General features: G+C 36.8%; 1 protein-coding gene across 1 annotated transcript in view; it reads left to right on the top strand.

Moving 5' to 3' along the window:
* Window positions 1-25,651, top strand: part of HCN1 (hyperpolarization activated cyclic nucleotide gated potassium channel 1) — a 391,500-nt gene extending 365,849 nt beyond the window's left edge. Inside the window, exons 7-8 of the mRNA XM_032415216.1 lie at window positions 19,248-19,412; window positions 22,627-25,651. Of these exons, the coding sequence (XP_032271107.1) occupies window positions 19,248-19,412; window positions 22,627-23,492 (1,031 nt within the window). The 3' untranslated portion in view covers window positions 23,493-25,651. The remainder of the gene's footprint in view (window positions 1-19,247; window positions 19,413-22,626) is intronic.
* Window positions 25,652-26,044: the final 393 nt, after the last annotated feature.

Here is a 26,044-nt window from a genome sequence, read left to right as displayed (position 1 = left end):
GTGTGTGTGTGTGTGTGTGTGTGTGTGTGTGTGTGTGTGTGTGTGTGCGCGCGCGCGCGCGCGCGCGCGCGCGCACATGCCTCTGTGCATGTATAGACTTATTTATATATCTTGCAATTTTGCTGGAAAGTATATTTTCTTTTAGGGAAAAAAGGCCAAAATTAACATCCCCACCATCATCAGTTTGAGTGTCTTTGAGCCAAGCCCTTTGTCACTAAAACTGTGGAGAGAAGAGAAACTGGTGATAAATGGTCTGGGCTACATTTTCAGATAACAATCTTGAGATTTTGCTCTGGAACCACAGAAATGAATAAGAAGCCAAAATATAGATACCTTTAATAACTGAAAGTTGAAAAGATTCAGTAAAAATGTTTGAGTGGAAAACCCTTCCAAAGGAAATTTATTGTTTTTAAAGTGTCTGTGTCTATAGGACTTTAGGAATGCCTAAGAATAAACCTAATTCCCACTGGCTTCTGAGTGAGAGTCTATAATGATATAAGATGAGTGAAAATGAGAAAAACAAATGGCACCAGGGGACTTGAAATTTCATTTCCAGCCCAGAAGATAGCATTTAGAAAGATAGCTTGGGTTCATCATTCAGTTCTTTGCATTTCCTGGGTTAATTGGCCCACTTGTGCCTGAACCAAATAACCTAAGGGCCTGGAAATAGCCAGGGAGAGGGAGAAGGTAGAACTCCACAGAACAGAGAGAATGATCATCCTATGAAAGTGATGGCCCTCAGGGGTTTGACTCTGCCAGGTGACTCTGAGAGAGGGGATTTGCGTCTCACTAAGGATCCCTAACAAAAGGTCAATAAATTTATGGCATTGCCATAATTGCAGGGATTTGGACAAGAATTTGCTACGACAGCAGTGGGGAGGGAAAATTAGTTTGTGAACATGTCGGTGAGGAAGTTGTACTTGAGATCAAAGCATCAGCAACTCCAACGGGTTTTGAACTGAGGAGAAGGAAATCTTTGAAGAAAAACATAATCATTAAAACAAATGAATGGAAATGATTAAAATAGACGTCAAAAGTCCCGAAGCTTCAACAGTTCTAGGATTATGATGTTCTAGACATGCACTGTCACTCCGTCACACTACTTTCTTGTATTTTTCTATAGCAATCATCATCTTTCAAGTCATCTTACTTATTTAAGGTTTTCCGTGTCCTTCTCTGGAATGTGAATTCCATGAGAGTAAGGCCCTTGTCTTAACACCTGCAACACCTAGAACATAGCTGAGACATATTAGACTGTCATATAAATTTCCTGGGTGGATGAATGAAGTAATGTCAGAGCAGAGTTGTAAAGGCTAGATAGTGGTGTGCCAAGTAAAAGTTAGGGTAGAGGTCGAAAATTGAAGGAAAGAGTGGGTCTGTTTTAGAGAAAAAAAATATATGAAACTACCTTGCTCTTTCACCTCAGGAAACCCATTTCTCATGATCTGAAATCTGTCCAGCTCATTCCACTGAGAAGCATGACCCAAACGTGGACTTGGAAAATTGATTTTAAAGTAGCATATTTCCCTCTGTTACGGAATAGAAACTTCTGGACGTCTCACTCAGAGTATAATAGATTTAAGCTTGACCTAGATAGGTTTTTTCAACTATAAATGGACTCATCACTCTTATGGGCATAGGAAGGAGGGAAGAACACTTAGACAAGATAAAGAAATCTCTTGTCCATGTCTCCAAACTAATGACTATGACATCAAATGGTTTACAGACTTAACAGTTTGAATCGAAGGTCTCTCCTCTTCTGCAAAGAGAAACTGCCATATGGCCTACATTGTGGTCTTTCCATTTACACAACAATTTAATATGCCTGGTTCATGATGAAATACCAGCTTCCGGCTGGGAAATTAAAGCAGATTTCGGCTCCTCTCAGCAAGCAGGCTGCAGTTTGATATATTCTGTAAACTGGATTCTGTATTAGCCAAGGGAAAGGATTGGCATAGCTCGGAAACACAGTTGGACTTGTTCAAACGAGCGTTTCGGTGCACAGATGCTAAGTCTCTTTGGAGCTATGCTTTAGATCACTTCGCTTCTACTTAGCTATCAACTAAATATATTTTTGTTTCAATTCCTTTTAATTTTCATCTTTACAGCAATTTTCAAAAATGTTTGTTGGGAAAGAAAGACTTCCCATTGAGTGCCCTTTAAATCAGAGAATACTGTATCTGTGAAGGTGCATGATGGATCAAGTATGGCCTCACACAGACTGAGAATCAAATGTTGGCCCTATTACCAACTAGTTATTTAGCCTTAAGTAGGTTAACCGAATTCTTTTAGCTGAGTGCAGTAGTCTGTAAAATAATGATAATAATACTCACTTTATAGGCAGTTCCACGGGATAAATGATGGCACTTGTGTGAGGGTGTGTGTGTGTGTTCATGTGTGTGTAAAATGCTAGGTGTGGTTTGGTAAAGTAGATGCAGACACAAAATGAAACATTAATTTGTTATAATAGTCCATACCCACATCAGCATATCCACATGTATCTACATATCCATTTAGTAAATATTTGCTGTAAGGCGGTGTGATTACAGTGATTGACCCTATCTTTTAATGTCTTTCCATTCTCCCAAGGTCTGAGATAACCATGAAAAATTTTCCAGTGACAATCTTTAGATAGATTTCATGGTCAAAGTGGATAGCTAGTAACATTTTCGCACACAGTTGAAAAACTTTTCATTCCTCTCATTCACTTGTCTACTTTGAACTTACTCAAATTTACTCTTCCAGCAAGCCTGCTCTGAACTGCAGGCTGGTCCATGCATCATCGCTCCTCTTTCTGATGGTAGTCTAAGCTTATTTCTATCTTTTTATTGCATGTATTGCAATTAAATTATCTGTGCTTGCCTACTAAACTGAATCTCTTCAAACTTCATAACTCTATTCCCTAGCCTAGGGTTTTGTGGGTCTTCAATAATGTGTATTGAAATAACCATCCACACACAGAAACATACATACATGTATACAAATATATTTTATTTTTTATTCATCATTTCTTTCCCTATTCCACATCAATATTTCCTACTTGATCTATTGACATAAAATCATTTTCAATCTATGGCATAAAATCATTTTCAACCGATGACATACCAGTCATGAACATTAAATACTGAGTATGTTGTAAATGACATCATTATCGACTACATATTAACAGCCTATGCTTTGACTAATATTCATTTGTTCAACAAGCTTTATTGAGACCATATTTTAAACAGCAGTCACTAGGTCCTGTAATCAGTATGTCTTCAAGAAAGCAGACATGTAAGAAATCATATAGATATGCCCATCAGTACAATTCAGTTAATTAACATAAGATAAAATCACAACTTGAGATGGAGGAATCTGTCCAAAAAATCCTCTCTGAAGGAGGTGACAGCTATCTTGAGTCCTGAAGGCTGCATGGGAGGTAGCGGATTGAGATGTTTGTGGAAGGAGCATTCCAGATGGAAGGGGCAGCTAGTGTAAAGGCAGAGGATAGAGAAAGCATGGCGGTTTGAGGAAGTGCCCATACAGTATTCAGTATGTTTGGAATGTAGAGTGGGAGGCAGTCAGTAGCAGGAGATGAGTAAATGCGGATCTATGTCTTGGCAAGAAATTAGGATTTCATCCTACACTCAATGGGCAAGAGGGATGGGATGACCAAATTTGCATTCAGGAATATGCGTTCTCATAGAGGGAGGCACCCGTGCAAGCAGATAGGAGAGTCTTAAAATAACCCAGACAAGAAGTAATGAGGATTTAAACTCATCTTCAGCAAAAGATGAGAAAAGACACTGAAGGAAAGAAACAGTGGAATTTATAGTCCAGCTGTTTATGGAGAGTAAAAGGAAGGGAAGATTTACAAATGGCAGCATGCTTTGGGTTTGGATAACTGTAAATATGATGCTATTTCACATGATAGTGAATATAGATAAAACAGGTTTGCAAGGGTAGAAGTGAGAGGAAATGAGAGATGAGTTGGGTGTAGAGCTTGCTGGACTACATATTTTAAGTATGCAGTGGTTATATTGGTCATATATCCAGTTTCTCACCAACATCTGCCACATTTGCAGTTATTTAATCCATGTGTTTATCCACTATCTATTTGTTGAATTGATGAATGAGGGCCTGTGCATCAGGCAACTTATAAATGTCCAGGAGGATCAATAGTCTGTTTGCAGTACCAGAGACCTCCAATAATAAAATGAAGATTAAGATGACTCTGGTTCACAATAAATTGGGAGAATTCATTTCCCTTTTGAAAGCTGCTACTAACATGAGAGCAGAAAAGATGGTGCACCGACCTCACAAACATGAGGAATTTCACAAAATTGTAAGACTGCATCTCTGTTCCTATTATAACCTATTATAATTACTTAATCTCCTTCCAATTTCATCTACTACTCCCCAGCTCTTCTGAACCAGATCCTAGAGAGAATTAAGCCCTATTGTCCTAAAGAATATGTTACAAATAATGAATTAACTTAGCACATGTGCATCTAGAATGGCACAATTTATGTACCATCCTCATGAGAATTCATAAAATAATCACTGAAATGATTTTCTGTGTTGTATGTTTTAGGTGAGGAATCCTAGCTGAGAAAGTTCCCCTTCCTCCCCCTAATATTAGAACAACCTACTCCCCATAAAAAGTATTCTGAGCTAGTAATAGGAAAAGCAAAAGAAACTTGATGTTCCTCTCATTAGGGGTCCTATTCAGTTTTCTTATGTACCTCTCACAAGTTTCTGGCTTTTCCACATTTACAACTACCATTCTGTTTCTAGAACCATTGTGTATATTACAAGATGTTTCTGTTCTCAAAAAGGCCAAATCTATAGCTGAAACTTATAACATCTAGAATTTGTATATAACATTCTGAAGTTACATAAATTGTACCTAGGAGAGAGGAAGAGAAGTCCCTATCCCGTTATGCTAATACCCTAATTGTCAGTTAGGCTGTAAAAAAACAAACACTCTTAATAGAATGCCTCCAGCTGTCTCTGCTGAGGAAAAGATAATTCAGCCCAATGGTGGAAAGATACATGCCATCATTTAACCTTTTTGTGGGAAAACAAAGGATGCTGAGAAGATGTATTGGACCCTAGGGAAACTTTTCAGCAGGATGAACTTTGGCAATGAGAACAAGGAGAATAAAGACAAATCTTTGACCCTAAAACTGATCACTCAGCACCATTTACCACATATATATTTTGAGATTCTAACATTAGACTAACTCAGTAGTCTGGAGCTTAGAGAAACATGAGCTCATAATAAAATTAACAATTATTAATAGTTATTCATGCCATCTCCATGTATCATGATGGAAAGCCTTTTATTATAGCTGCATCCCCAAAGCCCAGTGGGCAAGCTGGTGCAGGTCTGTGTTGGATTTTTCACTGGTCTATGATGAAGTAAGTAATATAAGCACAGTAGAGTAAGTTATCCTTACAGGTGAGTTTATTGAACTGTCCTGTCTTTATTCTATGTTTATTTTTTTTATTTTGAAATTACTCTTGCTATTTCTATATTGAAATATTTTTTCTTTTATGTACTGATGATGATGGATTTTTTTTTATCTTTTTAATGTCTTTTTACTTGTGTCCAGATCTGGGAAAAAAAATGTCCTGACTTTAGTCCTAATTAAACAATTTTTTTAAATATGCTACTGGTTGATATCTAAGTATATCATAACTACTCATTAATTTATTCATCCTTCAACAAATATTGAACAACTGCAAAGTGTCAGCTGCTATTGTAGGTAATGGCAATCCAGTAGTGAGGAAGAGAAATTATATCCTGCCCTCATGCAGTTTATAATTCCCATTCACAGACAATTAAAAAAGAAAAGAAATCAATAAATAAAATAATTTCAGATAGTTTAAAATGCATTGAAAACAATAAAACAGTTTCTGGATGAGGGTTTTCCATGTATAGTTTTTGCACATTTTTCAACTGGGCTAACATGGATTACCCCTCACACACACACTTATCTACTCTACGGAGTTAGTCATGGCCATAACAGTAAGCATGTTGCTCATTATGCTCATTATGTAGCACTGCTATGTAACACGTATCAGACATATTTCATTCTTTTTTCTCTACCCCCAAAAAAAAAAAAACTTTCTGCTTTTATATCAAAGAAAATATTATGAAACTTAACCATACATCCCAACACAAAAGAAACCATCATATGTGGCTCATAAACACTTCCCTAATCATATTATATAGCTAGCCAAAGAGAAGAGCTTCTCTGTATTATGTTTTTGCATATCTTCAAATGCTTTTTTGTCCACACTCACTATCAAAAAGCTCCAACTTAGCGGCCCTCTTGGCGCAGTGGGCAGCGCGTCAGTCTCATAATCTGAAGGTCCAAAAAGCTCCAACTTAATCAAACTTTCTGTCATAAAAAATTTGCACATCAGTACTATTTATTAACACTAAATTTTTTTTTCATTTTTTTTTTTCCTGTATCTAAGTGCCATGGACTCTTTAGCAGACCTTTTTTATTCTATTTAATCAAACTAGTAAATGAACTTGAGTTACCTAACACCTGAATGGGAAAGAAAAATAGATGGAGCTTTCAAAAAGGGTTTCTAATGTGTTTAAATATTAGCTTTCTCTTATTAACAAAGTGATACAGTGTTTCAAGATTATCCCCCAAAACTGCATAATTAAAACAAATGTCCCAAAGAATTTAATTATGGATGCTTTGATGTCCAAAACATAATTTTAAGATTCTGTTGTCAAGATGATGCAAAAGTTGTACAAAGACACAAAGCAATAGCACATTTGCCACCTTGGACTTTTCTTTAAAGATTTATTTATGCATTTTAGAGAGAGAGAGAGAGAGCAAGCTTGAGTGGAGGAAGGGCAGAGGGAAAGAGAGACTTTCAAGAAGACTCCCCACTGAGTGCAGAGCCCAACTCCCCACTGAGCGCAGACTCCCAGGACCCCGAGATCATGACCTGAGCCAAAATCAAGAGCTGGATGCTTAACCAACTGAGCCACCTAGGCGTCCCAGCCACCTTGGATCTTTAGGGCAGGGTTTATGGAGGTAATGAGCCCAACAGTATGTCCTCATCGGCACTGCTGTCAGTCCATCAGTCCGGTGCTTTAGGTGAAGGATTTGCTTCTAGCATCTAGAAAGTAGAGGCCAGAGATGCAGCAGAACATTTTGCAATGCCCAGGACAGCTCCCAACAGCAAAGAATTATGTAACCCTAAGTGAAAATAGGGCTGCGGTTGAGAAACCCTGGTCTAGAGAGTCTTGTTCAATTTTATATATTGAAACACACATCCAATAATTAATACAAATCTGACAACAAGAAGAATTATCGTTTTTGCATTTATTTTGTTTTTCTTCTGAGATCGTTTCAGCTCTTCCTTCATTCTCACTTGGTCTCTGAAGTTTCAGTTGTCATCCTTCCTTCTGTTTAGGGATTTCTGCTAATGATAATGATGGTGTAGAAAATAACAATGGATGGGGCGCCTGGGTGGCTCAGTCGTTAAGTGTCTGCCTTCAGCTCAGGTCATGATCCCAGGGTCCTGGGATTGAGCCCTGCATCGGGCTCCCTGCTCTGCGGGAAGCCTGCTTCTCCCTCTCCCACTGCCCCTGCTTGTGTTCCCTCTCTCGCTGTGTTTCTCTCTGTCAAATAAATAAAATCTTAAAAAAAAAAAGAAAAGAAAATAGTAATGGAGATATACCTCGATAAATCAATATTCTAGGACTAAGTTATTCTTGTTATATTTAACAGAATTTCGTTTTGTTTTCAATTGATGTTCTCTTAAAATAGATTAGTATCTTTCTTTGAAATACATGAGTATACTTTTCTTGTCCTGGCATAGTATTATAATGGATTACATATCTTTCATCTTTCAACACTTATGTGTACTTATTTTAAATGTTTTGTGGTTTGTTTGTTTTGGGAGAGGGGGCATGGGGTGCAGAGGGAAAGTGAGAAAGAGAATCTCAAGCAGATTCTTCTGGGAAGGGGAGAGAGTTGTGACGTGACCTGGAAATTGCAAAACAAAATTTGTTCCTGGTTAGAATTTGAACACTGACTGAATGTTTGATAATTATTAAGAAATTATTGTTAATTTTTGGGTATAATAATGATATTATACTGAGTATATTTTAGTAATGCATAGTGGAACTTCCCACTTGAATTAATATATTTGCAATTTACCTCACAGTAATCAGGGAGAGGGGAAATATGTGAAGTATCAGTGAAACACGTTTAGCTCTGAGTTAATAATTGCTTAAGCTGGGTGGTGAACATATAGGGATTTATTTTACTATTATTATTTATACTGTTCTACAGTTTATTAGACTATGATGTTATACTATCCTACTTGTATTCTAACAGTATGCTAGGATACTATTCTGCCTTTTTTAAATATTCAAAATATTCCACGGTAAAAATCTTAACAATCAAAGAAATAGGAAAGAAACTGAGCCCTTTCTATAACTTTTATCCTTTAAGATGTGTTCCTTCCATCCCTACCTTCTCCACAAGCCTGAGAAGAAAATACTGGTTAACTGAGTACCTGGTTAAGTGAAGTTTCTATTAGATATAGTTTGAAAAAGATGCAGTCTCATCTCAGTTAAGCTTATAAAGGATGAGAAGATGTCTTTTCTCCAGCATGAGAGTCAGACCATCTCTGATAGGAGAGTTTCCCCAAGTCCATTTATCATACTGACCAAGTAGGTCAGGAAGGAATTTTTTTAATGTAGTTTAGATAAACTGTTGGGGCGTTTGACCTAATTCTTCAGCTCACTTTGCTTGAAATCACAAGCTAAAACATAGCTTATGCATCTTTAGTCCACTGATTGCTATTCTTTCCAGATTTTATTTGATTAAGTTAGGATAAAAGTCATCTATTTGGAAGGGAAAAAAAAGTCTATAAAACCTAGAATTTGGCAGAGTTTTTCTGTAAAGGACCAAATAGTAAATATTTTAGGCTTTGTGGACCACGTGTGGTCTCTGTTGCATATTTATCTTTTAATTTATTTATTGTTTTACAAACTTTTAAAAACATGAAAACTATGCTTAATGTAATATAAAAAGCAGCAAAAATGTGAAGGTTGGATTTAGCTATAAGAATCTTGATATATCCTCTTATTTTAAAACTAACCATTCATCCAAATTTAATTCATTCTGAATAACATAAGCAAAAGCATCTGTGAAATATATTTTACTCATTATTATTCCTTTAATGCATATGCATTTCACTTCTATCACTTAATACATACTACTAACTAAACCAACTAATTATTGATGTGGATCATCTTTTATCATGAATACGTACTTGAACTTATACACAAACTTTTTAATTCAGAATTTAAGTGTCATTTTTATGATTGTAATTATTACCTTGAATTTGCTTATTTGTTGTCCTATAGAGTGATGCTTCTTGGAGGGGAAAGATATCAACAGATATTTACCTGTGTTAGGATTAATTTGTGAATGTGCCTGTTTTCTGGGTGAGGGGATGGTAGTAGGGTTGCTTTGTTTGCCTAATACATTTTTGCTGTTACCTTGCACAAAAAGAGATTTCCAGCTGACCTCTCTACTGATACCTTGGAGTACTCAGAAGTAGAAAATGGAAACTCTGTAGGTAGGATATTAGTTTTCTACTCACTTCAAGGCCTCTCTCTGACTACTCATGTACTGGGCTTGAAGAACTCACTGTAATCTCTCAAGAGTGGGTAAGAAAAGAAAAGGTAGAGGCTTTTAACAAAATGGACTGGAATGAACATCTAGAAAGAGGTCACAGATGGAGATGTGTATGAGTCCGGCACTTTCGGGCTGAGTGGCATTGAGTCAAGCTCAGGTTAGCTGAAGTGGTAGAGCCTATTGTAAGGGAACACAGAAGAAAGGAAGCACAGAAAACCACCCCGGGAAAATCAGAGGCTGACTTTGTGGCAAGAGAGAATGCCCCTCGGGAACCCATAGCAATTCCAGTACCCCAGGAGCCATTTTAGGGATACACCATTCCCAAAACTTATGCAATCTCTGACTTTCCTAGCTGTTCATTCCTCACTTTCAGGCTCCCCATGAGAGGGTATAATTAGGCCTGTCAGTCACAATCCAACATAAAGCATCCCCATCAGGAAGAGTTCTCCAGCCAGGCCATCCTGTGGGCTGCTGGCCAGGTTTGGGATACCTGTCTTTGAGGTAGGCATCAATCATGGCTGTACCTGTTAATACATATATTCAGTTATATGATGAAAGCTTACCAACTTGAACACACACAAAAAAATACTGCTTCTAACCAATTTTATAAAAAGGAGCTATTGGCTTCATGTCAGAAAGTGTTTCATGAAATGAGATTTTTCTCTGGATGCCAAAGTTTTGCCTGATTTTTTTCCAAAACAACCTTTTATCTTATCTCACTCAAAGCCGAAACCCTCTAGTGGTTTGCCTTTACTAGGTTCAAAATTCACAGATGCCTCATCACCTTTCAAGTTTTTTTGAAGCTTCATTTGCAGTAATTCTTCAAAGAGGTCACTTTTGTTCTAGATGCTACAGCTTTATTTTAAGCAAATCCCCATCACCTCATACCCAAATTAATAATTGTGGAACTTCTTTACAAATCTTTTTTCCCTGCTAGGAGGCCCCCTCTCCGTTCATTTTTATAAGCCAACTGTAGGTTAATATTCCCGTATCAAGAAACAAAAGATTTGAAAGAGAACAAGTTTACCTTTTAGAGAAAGAGAGGCTGAGTGTTTTTCCCATGTGTGGCAAAATATTGTGAGAGACAGAACTCCCCAGCACTATTCCATTTATTCTTTCCTAAAACAATACTTTATACACAAATTCCTTCCTTCAGAAACCTGGCAATAATATTGTCCATCAAGACCAAACTTCTTATCTGTGGAGGACTATTCTCTCTGCCTACTGAAACTCCTATGATCCTGAGACTGCTGTTCTCAGAGTTCCATGGAAACCCTCTACCCAAACTCTCCTCTGCACCTGTGCTCAGGACGCTATTCCATCCACCTTCTTTCCCATCCCATTTTTCTGTCTTCTGCATCCTCATGGCCTGGGCAATGCAATTCCTACACTGTTTTCAGAGCCTACCTAAGCCTTCTCTTGTCACCAAAAGTGTATGGAAATCGATTACGACAGATGATGTATTATCTGGATTTTTAGATTTCTATTCGGTTAAAGTCCCTAGCAGACACTTTAGCTTTGGAATTATTCTCAAGCTGGGTTTATATATTGTGTTTGGATTTCTAATTAACTATAAACTCTGAGGGGTTTTTTATTATTTCTTTTATATTCCCCATAGTTTCCTTCAAGGTGCAATAAAAAGATCATTTGTTGACTTGAATTTATACCATCTCTTAATTTCCATTCCTTTTTGCCACCTTTTTCCAATTTTTTTTAAACAAGGAACCCTGTTTTAGATGTAAATCTGACAGCTACAAGGCTTCTTTTCCCAAAAAAAAAGCCCATCACTGACATCACCTAAAACCTTGCTAGAAATATGCATTGTCAGCACCCCCCTATTTACTAAATCCGAATCTGCTTTTTAGCAAGACATGCAGGGGATTCTTACGCATATTAAAGTGCAGGAAGCACTGCACTAAAGATTCCAGTATGAATCAGTTAACCATTCATTGTTACATTGAATAAACCAAGAAAGCGTGTATTTAAATCCCTATTTTATCATTCACACATGTATGTGTATACGTGAGTGAAAGAGAAAGAAAGAGGGAGAACCAGGGGAAAATTTTGGAGACAAATAACTGTTTTGCTGTAGTAGATTTGCCTCGTAAATATCTAGTGAATATATTTTCTGTTTAGACTATTATTTCTGCAGTACTTTTCTTTTTCTTTTTCATTTTGTGTAAGCATATTAAACCCCATAGGAAAACAGAGCTGTCAAGATATCACTTCAAAAAAACACACTTGATGTAGCTAAGAGCCAAAGTCATTTGATGAATTTTTTAAAAGCTGGCTGCTTTTTAAAGGCATTTATAATTCAAGGTGTTTGATTAACTTTTAAAGAGTTGAGTGTTGGTAGATTTAAAATCAAAAGGAAAGATTTGGAGTGGTCCAGTGGATTTTTAAAGATGGTTAGAAATCAGGAGAAGTATGGTCTTACCCTTCTTGGCTTTGATATTTTTTATGTGATTTTTGTTCCAGTCACATAACAGATCCCCTTTAATCTTCTGTATGTCACATGGACTCACATGGGGCTATCAGTGATTGTTCTTTATCTACCCAACAGATATCCTGAAAATTACTGAGATAGTCCATCAAGTATTTTAACTTGCAAAAGACAAGTAGTATAAATATATAGTAGATAACAGTTTATGAGTAGTATTGTGTAAAGCAGATTTTATGCAGACATTAGGCAGTTGAAGAAGTCACAGTAGAACTTATAAATATATCCATCATAAGGAAGGGGAAGCGGTGAGAGGTTTAGAAGTGGAAAGTATAAACCTCAATGGAAGCATCTGTACATCCAACAGAATGAAACAATCATGTCACAAACATGTTTGTAACCAATAGGAACCAGATAAAAGATAAGAGTAATGTAACTTCTGGTGGATAGGGTCAAAACTCCTCAAAAAGATATGGCTACTTAGAATGTTGTGCTCAAGTGTGAGCACTGTTTTTTATGAAACATATTTGCACACTGGTGTAAATCGTTTCTACTTTTCATTTATTCATTGATTCATTCATTCTTTATTTCTCAAACCACAATGATATTATGTGAGTAAATCTATGGTAGGTTTTGTAAATGTGATGGTTGTACTTTTCATTAAAGACCTATTAGTTTAGAGAAATAATCACATAAACAAGTAAGTCTGCAAATGTGCCATAGGGTCTAAGATGCACGATTATCAAGCAGAGTGGAGACACAAAGGTCATTAAGAAGGGTGTCCATGGGTGTGAGCTCATCTCATTTGAGACAAGTCTAAGGAATTGGGATGGTTAGTTGATGAACAGATTGTTTACAAGAGGGTGGAGGGTGTGGGAGATGATAATTGTATTTCACAAATTTGAACAGTTACTTGATATATGAAACATTATTTTTTCCTTTGTTCCAGCAGGTAGAGTCAAAATAATACAGCGAGAAGAGAGGGAACATAAGGGGGAAAGGAAGGGACCCATGTTTCAGGAGTGCCCACTCTGTACTAGGCTTGTGCCAGGCACTTTGTAAGCACTATTTTAGTTAATCCTCGTAACAACTTTGCCCATACGTAACCCGTCTGAAATGCCACTACTAGGCCAATATTCAGAGCCACAGGTGATCACCCTAATTGCTATACGTTAAGAGAGATGAATTGACCAAACGTATGGGGGAGAGCTAAGATTTTTTTGGCAAAGCAATAACTTTAGATGATATAAATGACAATAGGATTCATGATAGAGGGTGCTAATGATTGTACAAATGTGACTGTGTCTGTGAGAACTGAATCATCAGTTATATCCTTAGAAAATAAAGCAAAATTGGATATTCTAGTTATTAGACTATTGTAATATATATGCATAACTCTTCTTTTATAATATCTGAATTTTTTATGAATATGTTATATCCAATCTGTTTCAGAAGCTTATAAAAGATGTGAAATATTTCTTTTTTTTTAAGATTTTATTTATTTATTTGAGAGAGAGAGTACAAGCAGGAGGAGCAGCAGAGGGAGAGGGAGAAGCAGGTTCCCTCCTTAGCAGAGAGCCCAGCCCGTTTGGGGCTTGGGACCATGGACCCCGGGACCATGACCTGAGCTGAAGGCAGACACTTAACCGACTGAGCCACCTAGGTGCTCCATGAAATATCTCAAAATATTTCAACTACTACAAATTTACATCTATTGAATGTTCTATTCTACTCCAAATTCCCTAGATTGCTATTCAAATTTATGTGACATCTCAAGTGCTTCTACCAGCCAAGCTTGATATGCAGATTGATTTAAGCCAGATGTTACCACCTCCTATGCTGTAAGCGGTGATATTTTACTAGTTCACTAGTATAAATATAGAAAGATTACAAATACAAATATAGAAAGGAAACAAGAAAAGTGTTATTTCCTCTTGCACATACTATGAGACACTGGATTAGGAGCCTAAGTAATTTACAGGAAATTAGTATTTTGATACAGAACAGAGAATTACTTTTATTTCATGATATTGGATACAAAAAAAGGAAGCAGCTTCTTGCTTGGGTTACTATGAGCAACCAAGTACAGATGTTCCTATAAATTCTAGAAACTCAAGTTAAACATATTACCTTACAAATTTCTGTCATAAATTCCTGGTAAGTTCCTGCGTTACTGCAATGTTAAACTCTGTTTTAGGGGTCACAGAAATATTTCTGAGTTGCAAAATTCTTGACGCCATTTATAAAATGACTTTATATAGGTGACAGTAATGTCAGATAGACTGAAATGCTTATAATCAAGGTTAACTGATGTCAGCAAAAATAGCATGGAGCAGTTGATATATCTCATACCCTAAGGTTTATTAAAAAAAAATATATATATATATATATAGTAGCAGTGAGTCAAATTTAATCTCCTGGGACATACTCCTCTTTATAATGTTGAAATTGAAAACAGTTTTCCAATGTGCCTGTGATAGGGTGCATTACTATCAGTTTTCCTCTTCAATAAGTGAAATAACTTACCCTGTAAAGAAAAACAGGAGAATCATACAAAATTAAAATTAGTACGTCAAGTCCCCAAATACTTGTGCTCTGGATTATAATTTAGAAATTTGTGTCCAGATAAAGGGACTTATTTCCAAGTAAATTTGCACTAAAATTGTTAAAGCAGTGATTGCACCCCTGGGAAATTCCTAGTTTAGTTCTCAAAGAGTAAGTAAACAAGAAGAAAATAGAAAGATTGGAACAGTCAACATGGTCTAGAAAATATGCCATAATATTCTTTTAAAAAGCTTACATCTGTAAGATGCACTTAGTTTGTTCTTTGGGAGTTCAATTTTATTTCATTGTGTATTTTACTTTTTGTGTGAGGTCGATCTGAGCACCCAAAAGCAAGTTAACTTTCTACCTGGTGAGAAATGACATTGTCTACATTGAAGAAAATATTACCAAACATTCTAGATACTTTCTTCATTATAGATATTGCACAAAACCCATGTTGTGTTGCTTAGAGCAAGTACATAAATCATTTGGGAAGTTCTGTTACAAAAGGGAGATACCTCACAGGGGAACCAATATAACATTATCTAAAACTTAAAGAATAGAACTTAATGCCTTGGGTTCATCCACTATCATTGATGTACTCATAAGCATTTTAAAATAATTTTATCTGGGCTCAAAACTCAAGGTTGCAGTCACTGGGAGGGATACAATAATGTCACTGTATGATTGCTGTCTTTAAAATGTCTCAAACCAGTGAGGGAGGTAAAGTAATCTTTAGGAAACAATTAGAAAATCCAGTACAAGAAAATAAAAGTAGTGACAAACTAATATATACATAATTTCTTAGGAACCTAAAGGATAGTATGAGATACAGATGAATAAAACGGTTTTCTTTCTGTTTTTTATCCAAACCCAAATACACACACACACACACACACACACACAGAGTAAGTACACAAAAACTCTGTAACACCTGACACAGGACTCTCTTCCCTCAGTAAGTAGGTCTCCAAAATAACTTAATATTAATCAAAAATTAATTCACAGAGAAGCAACTGCTCCATTCACATACTGAATCTAGAAATTCAGTTCATGAAATCTAAGACTCTTTTATGATCAGAAGATTTGCTTTTTTCATTGCTAAATGTGTGGCATTTGTTAATTTTGTTATTCATGGAAGAAACAAAGAGACTTTAAAAGAAGGGACTATTTAAAGTGATTTTCACACTGACCAGTGAGTCTACCTTCACTCCTCTCGTGAATATACCTTCATTTGTTCTGTTTCTCACTACGAAATTATTGAGGAGGTGCCAAGAAATAATGGCTGAAGAATTTTGTGTTGCCTCCAGAACTGTGATAACATAAAATTTCAGTTGTTTAAGCCAAAAATTTGTTTTAAGTATGCTGGTGGTTAGTGATGAAACTTGAAGGGAAAGTAGAGGGAACTTGGAATATATATTTATCAAGGACTGTGCCCAGGGAGGGAGCAGATCTCCTGGCAGAACCCAAGAATGGCTCCCAGCTGAGACCCTAGGACTACAAAGAGCCAAATGAAAAGTGAGGGAGAAAACAGGTGACCTACCCAAGGCTGCATATGGTACAAAGGACTCTCCGTCCCTCACTCCACATTGCAGAGCAGCCTGTAACCAGGCGTTTATTCTCCTGAGGTTCTTCTTTGAAAGCAGTTGAAGAAGGCAGAGAACGGCTAAGAGAGATTATTAGTGACCCTGGAGTAAAGCCTTCCCCATTCTGGCATTTAAGGAAGTAAGAGAACAAACTGCCTATCTCTTTGCTCTAAAGAGAAACTCCACATCAACAAATTATGCCACACCACCAGATTTTTCATCCTTAAATGTGAAAGAATGTGAACGGATTACCTGAAGAAACCATTAAACATTCCAGGAAAACCTAGACACAGAGGCAGAAATAGTGAAGAGAAAGAATTCAGAAAACAGAAGGGGACTAAGATATATATAAAATAGAAAAACAAAAGCCCTTTTTTCTTTTCACTTTCACAGTTTTATTGCAATATATTTTACATATATAATTCACCCATGTAAAGTGTACAATTCAATTTTTTAATTAAATTTACCAAATTATGAAACCATCACCATAAATCAGGTTTAGGACATTTTCATCACTCCAATAAGATTCTTTGTACCCATTTATTGTGAATCTCTTTTCCTACCCGCTGTCCCGAGCAACCAATAATTTGTCTCTATAGATTTGCCTTCTCTGGATACTTCATATACATGGAATCATATAATCTGTAGACTCATGTCTTGCTTCTTCCATGTATGTTTGTGAAACACACTGAGGCCTGTCCCTGTTGTAGCATATATATGCTTCATTCACATTCAGGACTCTTAACACCCATCAGGAGACAGTGGACATTACATCTATAATGAAAGAGAAGGATATAATGAGAAAGAAATAAACATAGGAAAATGGAAAGCATTTGGAAATTAAAAATATAAGTGCCAAAACAAAAATATATTAAAAAGAATGGAAGGTAAAGTTGGGGAAATCCCCTACTGTCGTAATCACTACTAACAGGTTTGCATTCCCTCATATCCTTTTTTCAATTTCCTATTCTGTGCACTTAGATATTAATTTTATAACTAAAGGTTTTTAATTAAAGGTTATGCACATCACAAAATAAAAATAATTTCTATAAAGAGAAGTTGAAAAAAGAAAAAAATGCACATCTGCATAAAGGAATATTTTTTCATCCAGAGCAAGGCATATTGGTAGATGTCATTATCATTAGGATCATTTTTATCAGACTGTAATTACAATCTTGTATCTTTCTTTTCTCACTTAAGCTTTCATGACCATTCTACTATTATCACACTGACTTTAAAAGCTTCACTTTTCATAACTGCCACATATTTCATCCAGTGGCCTTGTACTTGGTTGAATCTTGACGACATTCTCGCATTTTCAGATGTTTAAATAAATATGTATCACCGTGTAAACATTGTTCTAATTATAGACTATTCCTCAGGTTAGATTGTCCAGTGAAATTTCTGGGTTGAAGACTATGGATACTTTTTAAGATCTTTGTTATATCTTACTGGTTATTTTCCATGAGGTTTATAACCTAACCATTCTACATGACAACTTGCACAGATTTGAAAGAAACACTTAGCAGTAATACATTTCCCATCAGCTTATTCACCATAATGTGCCAATTATAAATTTATAATATGGCATTAGTACTTTAGTGACCAACAGGAATTTAATTTGGGGATAGTGCTGAAAATACTTCCTTTTACCACATTGTTTAGATTAAAGTAGCCAGCAAATTCCATGGTGTGATAATATGCTTTATGTTTAAATATAATACAGATTCATCTTTCTACCTACACCAGTACACACACACATGCACATGGACGCAAACGTGAACATTCCACAATATTACTTATTAAATTTACATGTTTACCAGCATGAACAACAACATAAGTGGTTGCTTCAGTGGCATTTCCTAAAATGCTATCTTCCCAGATTGGTTCAGATGTGCTTCTTAATACTTCCAGAATGCTCACAGTCTGTATTATTGTTCTTACCAGATTGCATTTAAATGAACTCTCAATTAAGATGAACTCTTTTTTTAAAAATCATCAGTATATAAGTAACACAAAAGTAGATATTCTGTTTGATTCATATTTCCAGCCCTAACATCAAATACATAATGCCCACCACGTAATTTATTCACCATGTTTATCAACATGAACTGAACTTACTTAAATAAGTTCAGGAGAGTGTGAATTTAGGCCCCTTTCAATAATTATTTTGCTTTTATTTCCTTACGTTAGGAAACTGTGCATTTCAGAAATATTTCTGCCATTTCTTTTTTCAAATTGGTTATCTTGAAACTAAATTTTAAAATATTTTTAATTTTTTTAAAAAATCAAAATCTATAGAGTTGAATTAATAAATTTAGGGAAATGAAATAGAAAATTATCACTTATAGATTTATTTAAGTAGCAAATAAGGGAATCCAAATTTGCAAATGTTTATTTTGGAAATCTAATTCTCAAAAAACAATTTTTCTTAGAAATTACTGAAATAGAAAGCCTCTCTGTGCATTTGGAATGTAATTTTCTATACCAATCTCATTGGGAATATGCGAACTACATAAGGCATGCCTGAAATGCATTCCTCACAACCTATGGTCCAATTTTTCTTGATCATAGGACTTTCTTGGCCAGTGTTTGGGTTCACTTTGGTTTCTCTCTATATCATATGATCTGCTTTTTGCCTTCCAAACTTCATAAAAATCTTGTCTGATAACAGTTTCTTCCAGTATTCAACTCCATTGTGGATTTATGATTCCCTTTTCTACATTTTTATTGTTATTTCAGATGGATTGGAATGAGGGCTGAAGGATAGGTAACTCCGTGTCAGCTTTCCATTTGAACTAAAATCTTTAACTGTTTAACAATAAATATCATTTTAAGGTTGAGTATTGTCAATTGGATATTTTTGTCAGAAGGAATTTACTGATAAAATAGAAAATGCTGCCAATCATTGGTTGATCACACCATGAGACTTTTTTTTTAAATTGTGGGTCTTAGTGGTCTTTGAAAGTAAACTACCAAACAAATCTTCCCTTCTTGTATTTATAGAGATCTGCTTGCTGACCAAGGGCCGCCGCACTGCCAGTGTTCGAGCTGATACATATTGTCGTCTTTATTCACTTTCTGTGGACAATTTCAATGAGGTCCTGGAGGAATATCCAATGATGAGGCGAGCCTTCGAGACCGTTGCCATTGACCGACTAGATCGGATAGGTACTCTCTTCAGTTTTCTACCTTTTTTGTGTACAATTTAGTTATACTTTAGTGGACTATGTTTGCAATCGTAAGTCCTAAATGCTATAATAGGTTGCCTATTAATTAGCATAGAACTAGCAGTTAGCTCTAGCCCTATTTCTACTATCTTTCTCTTCTAAGTATTCTGGGTTTATTTAATCATCTCTATTTTTACTAGCTGCTCAGTCTGATTTCCCCAGTGATGCCAAAACAATTTGAATCTTCAGGTAAAAAACAATGATAAAAATTTTAGGTAGCACTAAAATAGAACTAAAAATATAATAGTATGAGTCTACATTACAAACCAAATAATTTTACTACAAGGTTTAAAAAAATTTTATGTATCAACTTCACATTTTTAGCTTTATATTGAGAACTGAAAACTTGTACATTTTATTTGTCTGAGTAGAAACTTCTGGAAACGTTTGTAATACAGACTCATGCAGGAAAAACCTTCCTAGAAGTGCCCGACATAGATGCTTTACTTTGTAAACATCAACTTATTTTACAGTCTTCTCTGCTCTCCAAGAAGAATATATAAATTAGACCTTATTAGTTACACTAGTTTAAAGATCTGAAGAATTGCTATAGTAACGTTAGAACAGATTGGCTTGCTATTCGCTTCCCAAGATATGCTGGAACATTCTGACGTCAGAAGGTGGTATGCATTCATTTTCTATACCTAAATCCTCTTTCCCCACCCTACCACGCTCTGCCCTCTTTCCTTGCTTAACTCTACTCCATCTTCATAACCTGGGTTTAGACATCCCTTCCCTGTAGAAATCTTCTGTGACCTCCTATTGGCTCCTAGGCTGAGTATCCTGGGTATGTTCTCCCATCCCCCTAGGAACTTCCTCCATCACAATACTGCTTTTATCATTGCAATTGCTCCAACGATGCTAAGATTTGTGAATGTAGAGATCATGTCTAATTCACTATTACATTCACAGTACCTAGTACACAATGAATATTCTTGAAGCGAGCTGGTAGGGAGGGATGAAGGAATCAGTGATCTCAAAGGATATGGGGTTGGGATCACTTGGAAGTAAACAAGTGCTTCATTCTTATTAAAGGTAAGGATCACTGATTGATGTAGTCTTATGTCAGCTTTTCTTACGCACTCTGTGTCTTTCTTTCCTTTTACAGAGTGGGATGACAGGTACATTAGGCTCTGAAATTAGGTTAGGAGAAGTAAAGGTAGTATTTGGACATTATCATTAGACATAAGACACATATTAGAAATTCACATTGACAATTTAGACATGTAATAGGACATAGTATTGAGAGAGACAGTGCCCATAAAAGTGGGTATTCCTGAAAGCATCTTTATTTAATTTGAAAATAATTTACCTCTTTGTGGTATGTGAGTGCTCATGGTAGAGCTAGAGACTAATTTCTGAGCACATGTGTTTTTTTCCTAAGCCAGCTAGACATTTTCAGAGAAAGCGTTAAAATCAGGGTATTTTAATAGAGAATTTCTGTTAATCTGATCAGCTTTACTCTCGTCTAACTTATTCCAATTAATTTTTATAAGAAAGTTTGCATGAAATGGTTTGCAATCAATAATGCAGGCAATACAATTGCTAATAAGCACCAAGCATTTGCAGTTTTGATCCTTATAAAATTCTAACAGTGCATTAAAAAGTATAATATTTCTCCACAAGTTCACAGATATTTACATTACAAACTGTTGACTATTCACATGATCACAAAGAAATATTATCCATTCTGTGGCTATTGCTTATACATGTAAGACCATATTTAGTTAAGGCAATATGCTAAATAAGCATTTATATTTATTACAGATATAGGAGCTTTTGTTCTTGAGAAAATTAGAACAGTTCTATAAGGAGAGACAAGCATTTATTTCGGCAGTCATTTAAAATGATAGTTTTCCAGCATCCAAGTAAATTATAACATATATTTCCATTAAAAAGTAGTCCTTCTAACTCTAACTTCATTTAGCAATATGGCAAGCTGATTCACTTTTCAGGTACAATATTTATCTGGGGATTATTTTATCAATGATGTCACCAAAAGTCACTAATTTCCCCCTTTCATCGATCTAATTTTGATTCTATTGTCATCCTGCCAGAGAATGTCTACTTACTGCAAACCACTCAAAAGACAATGGCAGGAAGGAAAGGTAATGCTTACTGAGGTTCTAGAGGGAGCTGAGAACCTGCCATACACTGTGCCCCTTAATCCTCACAAAGACCTTTCAGAAAAGGAAAGATTATGAAATGGTTCTCCACCTGGCCGTGCATAAAAATCCTCTGAGGAAATATGCTTTTAAAGTACTGAAATCTGGACCCCACGTCTGGTTATTCTGGTTTAATTAATACGGTTCAGATGAAAATCAGTATTTTTCAAAGCTTCAGAGATGAGAAGACTATGAATGTATGGTGGAGGATCACTGGTATAGGGCACTGGTCAGAGGCCAAGGACTTGCCATAGGGCTCCTCAAATTTGCACGTGAGAATCTCCTGAGGATCTTAGTAAGATGCAGCATCTTGGTCAGCAAGTAGGAGGGGGATTAAGAGACTGCATTTCTAGAAGGCACTCACATGATACAGATGCATGCCGCTGGTAAGAATCTGCAATCATATTTGCTGTTTTCCTTCCCCAGTCCTGTTTCTTATTAACCAGGCTCTCTTGGGCATTATTCTAACCTTCCTCTGTCCCATTCTCCTTCTGAGTGAAACAGGCTTATAAACACATCCACCTCCAAGGGTGGAGGATTAAATAAATTAAGTCTACCTAAAGCCTTTTGTAGAGTAGCTGTCACATAGTAAGTGTTCTACTGTCCTTTCCTGGAAAAAAAAAAAAAAAAAAAAAAGTAGCTTTAAACTTAAATTTTCATTCCAGGCCCATCCTGATCCAAATGCCCTTTCTTCTCCCACTCTTCAAAGTAGCCCTCAGGTCAGATACCTCCCTTTCTTCTGTAAGATGGCTTTTGCCACATTACACACTTTTCAACTTGGCTTGCACAGAAGGTAAGATTTCCCGGGGAGCTACAGGAAGCGTGAAGGGCAGGAGCCATCTTTCCGTTCGCGTCTGAAGGTGAGTACTTGGCTTTTAAGCGTCTTCTGTGAAACATGGGCGTACTTCTGTTTCCAGGAGCCACTCTCCCCTGGGCTCGTCACCCGTCATCTGTAGGCTTTCTCAGTGGCTCCCTCTCTTTCGCTGACAGGAAAGAAAAATTCCATTCTTCTGCAAAAGTTCCAGAAGGATCTGAACACTGGCGTCTTCAACAATCAGGAGAACGAGATCCTGAAGCAGATCGTGAAGCATGACCGCGAGATGGTGCAGGCAATCGCTCCAATCAGTTATCCCCAAATGACAGCCCTGAATTCCACCTCCTCCACCACGACTCCGACCTCCCGCATGAGGACACAGTCTCCGCCGGTGTACACAGCCACCAGTCTGTCCCACAGCAACCTGCATTCCCCCAGCCCCAGCACACAGACCCCCCAGCCGTCCGCCATCCTGTCGCCCTGCTCCTACACCACTGCGGTCTGCAGCCCTCCCGTACAGAGCCCGCTGGCCACTCGAACTTTCCACTACGCCTCCCCCACTGCTTCCCAGCTGTCACTCACGCAGCAGCAGCTCCAGCCGCCCCCGCAGCCCCCGCAGCCGCCCCCGCAGCCACAGACGCCCGGCGGCTCCACGCCGAAAAACGACGTGCACAGGAGCACGCAGGCGCTCCACAACGCCAGCCTGACCCGAGAAGTCAGGCCCCTGTCGGCCTCGCAGCCCTCGCTGCCCCATGAGGTTTCCACTCTCATTTCCAGACCTCATCCCACTGTGGGCGAGTCCCTGGCCTCCATCCCTCAGCCCGTGACCGCCGTTCACGGCCCGGGCCTTCAGGCCGGGGGCAGGGGCACCGTCCCCCAGCGAGTCACCCTGTTCCGACAGATGTCCTCGGGAGCCATTCCCCCTAACCGCGGAGCCCCTCCCGCACCCCCTCCACCAGCAGCTGCTCTTCCGAGAGAGTCTTCCTCCGTCTTAACTACAGACCCAGAGGCAGAAAAGCCACGATTTGCTTCAAATTTATGATCCCTGCTGATTGTCAAAGCAGAAAGAAATACTCTAATAAACTGAGCATCTTCTCAGACCTTATTTTATTCTATCTCCTGATAGATTCCTATAGCCTACTACGAAGAGATATTTTAGACAGCTCTGGCCTACATGCAAAATGTAAAATATATAAATATATATCTACTATTAAATATCTATCTAAATTCCCAAGAGAAGTTCAAAAGACCTGTTTAGCATTCAGTGTTATATGTCTTCCTTTCTTTAAATCATTAAAGGATTTAAAATGTTGTTGTAAGATCATTTATTTTTAACCTACTTTTACTGAATTCCTTTGATATATGTATTTCTCTACTTTAGGAAGAGTTCTTGGATTCAGTGGAAACAAAACTCTGATTTTTAAAAGGCAACTCAAGTGAGCTACTGAATAGCACCAACCAAAACTTCTTTCATTAGCTGTGTCTCTGCATCTAAATTGTTGATCATTAATTATGGAGAATTAAATAGCAAGTCCCATTTTCTAGATCCAAATTGTATTTTGGTGCTTTCAACTTTGAATTAGGTTACAGAACACGCCGTATGCTTGGCCACGGTTGGAGACTAGCATTGCCACCGTTAGGAATATCTCTAACCTCAAACACGTTCATTGATCTTTCAGAAAGCTGAGGGGATATTTGTCTTCATGTGTTATCGGACTTTTACCAAGACTCAATCAATGTTAGTTGTAAATAACTTTTTCAACCCAAATAAAAATAGCTATTCTGTGCTGTATGAAGGTAAAAGTCATCACTTAAGAATTTAGTTTTATTGCTTCACTTCAAAACTTAGAGTTTGAAATTTTACAAAACCTAATTGTGACAGTTATTCAACTGTAATGCAATGGCTTGAAACCTACAATATTATTTTAACCTGCAATGTTTTATGCAAAACTGTATGCTCAATTCTACAAATTGCTTGTATTACACCAAAAAATCATTACTTTTCTTCCTTCTTGCCATAACCAAGCATCTGAAAATAGTCCCTGCATGCTTTTTGGGGAAAAAAAAATATATAGGTTCAGATCAGTCACTGTAGGGAGAGGCTTACAGTATTTCTCATTTCTAGAAAAATATAACCATTCATTAATTGCCTATCTTAAAATTCCTATAAGGCTGACTTGAATCTCTGACTTAAGTCTAGAAGTGAGGTTTTCACTTTCATTTAATATTATTACTATTATTACTATTATTTAAATAATGATTTGTAAACCACAGCTTGATTTGGAGTTGCCAGTGTGTTCTGTGTCTTTACTGTTGGTAGTTGGTAGTTTACCCTGGTGTTGATTTAAAATAACTAAATACACGATAGCATCATGTCTGTTTGGGAACACACATTTTGTTCTATGTATATTGTAATAAAATGGTTAGTAAATCTTAAGGCATGTGGTGACTAACATAGCCCTTAGATAGGAGGTTTGTTACTCGGAACATGCTGGAAAATGTATGGACGTGATGACAGAAAGCAAGGGGCAAACTGAATGTGAGCATTGTTTGTTTGTCTGTTTCCTTCTCTCCATGATCTGTGAACATCTGCTGCTTCTCAGAGAAGTCCCTTAGTAATCATTTGTGCCTAATGCATCCCACAAATGTGGTGGATGACTGGAACACAATTGGAAGATTCCTAATAACCGACTTCTGTAAATAACCCAAGTTAAGAGAATGACCTGAAGTGGAGGTCTTTGGTATCTTTGACCCTGGCGATACATTCAAGAAGAACTTAACAAAGGTCACACATTAAATGGGGCAGGGCCTCCAGACAGACTTGAGGACAGAAAACAAAACTAAAGCAAAAACTCTAAAATGGATCCATGCTGCCTGTTATGCCTTTCACGGATATAATACCTATAATACCAAAATGAGTTGTTATGTTTCCTTTCTAACAGATCCCAGCTTGTGTGGAAGTAATCAACAATGCTACTCAATGTAATGCTGTCATTAACATGCTGGTGACATCTGATGGCATGTCAGGAATGGTGTAAGAAGGGGATTGTTCAGTCTACCTAGAACCTATGGGAAAGCTGCAAGACCATTTACATATCAGTACAAAACTCCTTTATTTTATTAAAATATTGAGAATTAACTTCAATTTACTAAGATCATGTATTGGTCCTTTAAATTATTAAAGGTTTACATTTGATAGTACTAATGGGTTTGGTAGTGAAATATTTTTATATATAAATTTTTGGTTTTTTATTTTGAGCACTATTGAGAAACATAAGCAAAATTGAATTGCATGGTCTTTCAGTGCAACCATAAAATTTTTATTCACTTTGTAACAGAATGGACAAAAAACTAAGGTTTATATGTTAAACTAAAAATAAATGGTACAGGGTAAATTATATACATACATATGTATGAATATATATGCTTAGATTAAGAAAAAAAATTGACTCACATTCCTGTAATATAAAAGTCCATTGCTAGTTGAAAAGTGACCTCTTTTCTCTGTACATAGTTAAGCCCATGAGTATGGAGTTTTAATCTGTACAGAAAGAAATGTATTATTGAAAAGATTGGTCTTTCTGCTGCTGGGAA

Source organism: Phoca vitulina, unplaced genomic scaffold (assembly GCF_004348235.1).
Source record: "Phoca vitulina isolate PV1807 unplaced genomic scaffold, GSC_HSeal_1.0 scaffold17, whole genome shotgun sequence".
Taxonomy (NCBI): Eukaryota; Metazoa; Chordata; class Mammalia; order Carnivora; family Phocidae; genus Phoca; species Phoca vitulina.
The sequence above is the reverse complement of the archived record's forward strand: the minus strand, read 5'-3'. Positions and strand labels throughout refer to the sequence as shown.